The following is a 5,000-nucleotide window of genomic DNA, read 5'->3' on the forward strand; positions in this document are numbered from 1 at the left end:
ATATCTCTACATTGCATCGCACATCTTTACATTGCATCTCATATCTCTACATTGCATCGCACATCTTTACATTGCATCTCATATCTCTACATTGCATCGCACATCTTTACATTGCATCTCATATCTCTACATTGCATCGCACATCTTTACATTGCATCTCATATTTCTACATTGCATCGCACATCTTCACATTGCATCTCATATCTCTACATTGCATCGCACATCTTTACATTGCATCTCATATCTCAACATTACATTGCACATCTTTACATTGCATCTCATATCTCAACATTACATTGCACATCTTTACATTGCATCTCATATCTCGACATTGCATAACATATGTTAACATTGCACATCATATCGCTACATTACACCTTAATTATTTTCATTGTGTAGACGTTTTCGTAATACTATTAAGACCTCCATCGTCATCATTCACCTTCTATCTCAATACGAACGCATGCACGCACGCACGCACGCACACACACACGCACGCACGCACACACGCACGCACGTACGCATGCGCGTACTCTCCTGCTGCTTACGTGAGCTAGCACGTGAATACGTCAACACATCCGCTAGGGCAGGCGCACATGCGCGTATACGCACGCACTACCATTCAACGACCTACGCTAACATGTCCTCCCACAATTAAGGTACCTCTCAAAGGCCACGCATGTAGAAGCTAGCGGTGATAGAGAAGAGAAGAGGAGCAGCGATGTAGAGAATTTCTTACCTGTGCCAACAGGTGGCAGCACGCAAGGTTGATATGGCGATCGGCGGCGACACGGGCGGTTCAGTCAGGCTTCCAGCCTGCTGGTGTGGCATCGTGGGTCTGAAGCCGACGTACGGGCTGGTGCCGTACACAGGCGCCTGCAGCATGGAGCGAAGTTTCGACCATCTGGGACCGATGGCGGCGACGGTGCGAGACTGCGCGCTGCTGCTGCAGACGATAGCGGGATACGACGACGGCAACGACACGAGGCAGCCGCGCGACCTCCACGTGCCCAACTACACCGAGCAGGTGACGACGACGATGATGATGACGATGCTGGTGGTGGTGACGACGGCGATGACGATGCTGGTGGTGGGGATGACGACAATGATGACGATGCTGGTGGTGGTGACGACGGCGATGAAGATGCTGGTGGTGGCAATAACGACGATGATGATGCTAGCTGTGATTGATGACGACAAAGATGATGCTGGCGATGATTGCAGTGATGATGATGATAATGGCTATGGCGACGATGATAATACTGTTGATGGTGGTGATGCTGATGATAGTGATGACTACGATTATTATGATGATGATGCTGCTGATGGTGATGATGATAATAGTAGTGATGTTAAGCATGACAATGATGATGGCGACAACGACGATGGTGATGATAGTGATGATGGTAATTGTGGTGTTGACAACGATGGCGATGATGGTGGTTGTGGTGGTGATGGTGATGGTGATGGTGATGGTGGCGATGACGGTGGCGGTAGTGATGACAATAACAGCAATAGTAACATTCATGACATTCACTCATTGGATCGCTGATGTATGTGTTCATATGCTTACTAACAGCTGAAGGGCGACCCCAAGCAGTTAAAGATAGGAGTAGTGAAGGAAGGCTTTGCCAACTGCCACGATCCAGTGAATGGCATAGTGAGGGGAGCGCTGGATAAGCTGAGAGCTGCCGGGGCAACGGTCGAAGATGTGTCTATACCGGCTCACACTAAAGGCATGTATTCAATCCCTCTCCCTTCTCTCCCTCCCTCTCTCTCTCTCTCTCTCTCTCTCTCTCTCTCTTTCTTTCTTCCTCTCTCTTACTCTCTCCTCTCTATCTCTTTCTCTCCTTGCGCAATCTCATAACTGCAGATTAGGGCTGTAGTCAATTAGTTCGTCCTGAAATAAATGCAGAAAAACAAATCTCGGCTGATGGATCGCTTTATGTTTCAGCTTTAGGTGTTTACACTGCCATTACGACGCACGGTATAGGGGAGATCATGCTGAAAGCAGAAGGTGCGACACGTCGACCTCTAGCGTGAACATGCAACGGGAGGTTTACTTTTTAACGCTTATATTCTCATAATCACTCACGGACGATCACATGTGGTGAATCAAACCACTATATCCGCATAGTTCGTATTAATTCTATACATAATAAACCAGTTAGTTACAACAATATGTAACAGTTTATTATAACAATAGATTTCACGTTCATTTAAATATCCGTTAAACGCAATGCATTTTCGAGGATCAAATATTTAATTACTCATCCGATTAATTACTGTTAATTATCTACATGACGCAGGCGTCCAAATCGGGGATCGTGGGATGCAGTCTACGGCACTGGCGGATGCACATAGGCGTGGCTTCCGCGCACACAGTCAGTACCTTTCCTACACTCTCAAGCTGTTCCTGCTAGCCTCCGACTACGTGCGTGAGGAATACGGATTCCACTTCTACTCCAAAGCACAAAACATTAGCCATGAGGTAGGTGGCAGAGTAGTGGTGGGGCCACCTAGACAATAAGCCGGGAGGTAGGTGACAGAGTAGTGGAAGGTGGGGTGGAAGGCCTAGTGACTAAGCTGGGAGTAGGTGACAGAGTAGTGGGAGGTGGGGTGAAAGGCTTAGTCACTAAGCTGGCGGTTGTAATATTATGCAGAACTACCTTGTAGCCTCATCACTACGCGTATACCCGCGTAATTTAGACTGTTACTGAAAGCAGTCTTCTCTGGGCTCGTCCATGCTTATGCTAAGCACGAATAAATGTTTGTGTACCCAATTATGTCTGGACATCCGATACTTTACATGGGGGCAGCGGTAAATACCATCGCAGTGTTGAAATAACACTCCGGTGAACATCTGTATGACACTGACAGTGTGTGGGTCAGCGCCAGAAGCGAGAATTTCGGATTTGTCTGCACCGACCTCAGTGCCACGATCGATCGCGGCAGTAAGCGACATCGGCATCACCACGCAACAAGTGGTATGCATATATGCGCGCATCATGCACTACTACTATTAGAGGACAAGTAATAGTAATACTCGGATGTACACGCATCCGGAGTGTACATTACACGCAGCGTCTGAGTCTGCTGGAGTAGCAACTGGACAGGGCGGTGAGTGAAAAATAGACAGTATCCTGTCATTGACAGTCATACACGTACTTGTACGGTGTGTCGAGACCCAGTAAATGTGTACAGTAGGTCTTATACACGTACTATCATGGGTGAACTGTCAGGTATAACGCCACCTCGTATGGACTGCTCCAGCACGGAACATTTCACATAACTGTAGACCCGTCCGTCCCGCCAGTGGTGCACGCCCCACGACGATGTCCGATTCACCTTCGAGATGAGCTCAAAAAGGAACTTGACGGTATGGTAAAGTCAGGAGTCATCACTAAGGTCACTGAGCCCACCGACTGGGTCAGTAGTCTGGCGTACAGTCGGAAGTCAAACGAAAAACTTAAGGTGTGTCTTGATCCAAAGGACCTTAACGAAGCGATAAAAACGCCCGCACTATAAAAGGCCAACACTTGAAGAGATCACCCACAAATTCGCGGGAGCAACCATTTTCTCCAAGTTGGACGCTCGCCACGGATATGGTCAATAGAACTTGACACGCGAATCAAGTCGCCTGGACGACATTTAACAGCCCATTTGGTCGATTTTGCTTCTAGAGGTTGCCATTTGGCTTGAATGTCAGCCAAGATGTATTCCAGGAGCGCATGGACAACATATTGGAGCAGTGTCCGGGCACGACTGGAATAGCGGATGACGTCGCTGTATTCGGGAAAGACCAAGCTGATCATGACGCCAATTTGCCATCCAAATATTGATGGCAGATGCTCTCTCTCTCGATCTCCTGGAGAAGAGAACGACACTATTGACGTAGATGTCAGAGTTGAACTTGTGCAATTTAGTACACAGAAACAAGATGAGTTACGCGAAGCGACCCAAGCTGATGATAAGCTTCATGCTCTGAAGAAGGTGATCGTGCAGGGATGGCCCGACCGACGGAACGAGCTACCACCTGCACTACGCCAGTTTTGGCCATACAGCGATGAACTTACTGTCCACGTCATGTTCCAGACAGCATGCAGAGCTACGTTCTCTCGAAAATTTCACGAGTCTCACCAGGTATCGACAAGACCATGTTGAGGGCTCGTACCTGTGTTTACTGGAACAACTGTAATGCAGACATAGAGAACATGATAAAGTCGTGTAGTATTTGTCAGCATTCCCAGAAGTCACAAAGCGGAACAAGAAATTCCAGAGACTATAATCAGTGACAACTCACAATATGCGAGCCAGGTGTTCAGACAGTTCACAGAAGAATGGGGTTTCAGTCACGTAACATCGAGTCCCCGCTACGCACAGTTAAATGGCTTTATCGAGATGCACGTACAGACCGTAAAAGGTGTACTTGCTAAAGCCAAAGCAGCACATACTGATCCGGACATGGCAATGCTGATTATTAGATCCACACCCGTGGATTGCCACTTGCCAGCACCATCAGAACTACTGAACTCTCGCAAGTTCAAAAGTAATCTTTCAGTAAAGATTACTAACGAAGCAGCCGACAAGGATGCAGTTTCACGTCGACTTTTTGAGCGTCAAGCAACTCAAAAATTGTATTACGACGAGAAATCTGTGAAGACACTAGCCCCTCTGTCCCCAGGTCAATCGGCTAAAGTACAGAACGAGAATACACACAAGTGGAAGCCAGCACTCGTCACAAGAAAACATGTGGCACCACGTTCGTATGACGTGCAAACATCTGACGGCAACAATCTCAAGAGGACTCGTCGGTTCATCCGGGAAACCAATGAAGAATTGAAGACCCCCTTATATCCCCCAGGACAAGATGACCAGGAACCAGTTCCACCCCCAGAGATAGATGTGAGGTTCCCAACAAAACACGTCAGATTCAAGGCAACGATTGAGAATGAACCAGCACGTGTTCCAAATACTGGGAGTGCCAGTGACTATCCAAA

The 5,000-nt window shown here is 47.6% G+C and overlaps 1 protein-coding gene across 1 annotated transcript in view; it reads left to right on the forward strand.

Moving 5' to 3' along the window:
• LOC106816712 (amidase-like) overlaps positions 1 to 5,000 on the forward strand; it is a gene marked incomplete at its 3' end in the record, with an annotated part of 13,357 nt that overhangs the window by 6,785 nt on the left and 1,572 nt on the right. The window contains exons 2-5 of the mRNA XM_014821332.1: positions 752 to 1,027; positions 1,580 to 1,736; positions 1,955 to 2,017; positions 2,310 to 2,491. Of these exons, the coding sequence (XP_014676818.1) occupies positions 752 to 1,027; positions 1,580 to 1,736; positions 1,955 to 2,017; positions 2,310 to 2,491 (678 nt within the window). The remainder of the gene's footprint in view (positions 1 to 751; positions 1,028 to 1,579; positions 1,737 to 1,954; positions 2,018 to 2,309; positions 2,492 to 5,000) is intronic.

This window comes from Priapulus caudatus, unplaced genomic scaffold, assembly GCF_000485595.1.
Source record: "Priapulus caudatus unplaced genomic scaffold, Priapulus_caudatus-5.0.1 Scaffold1461, whole genome shotgun sequence".
Lineage (NCBI taxonomy): Eukaryota > Metazoa > Priapulida > Priapulimorpha > Priapulimorphida > Priapulidae > Priapulus > Priapulus caudatus.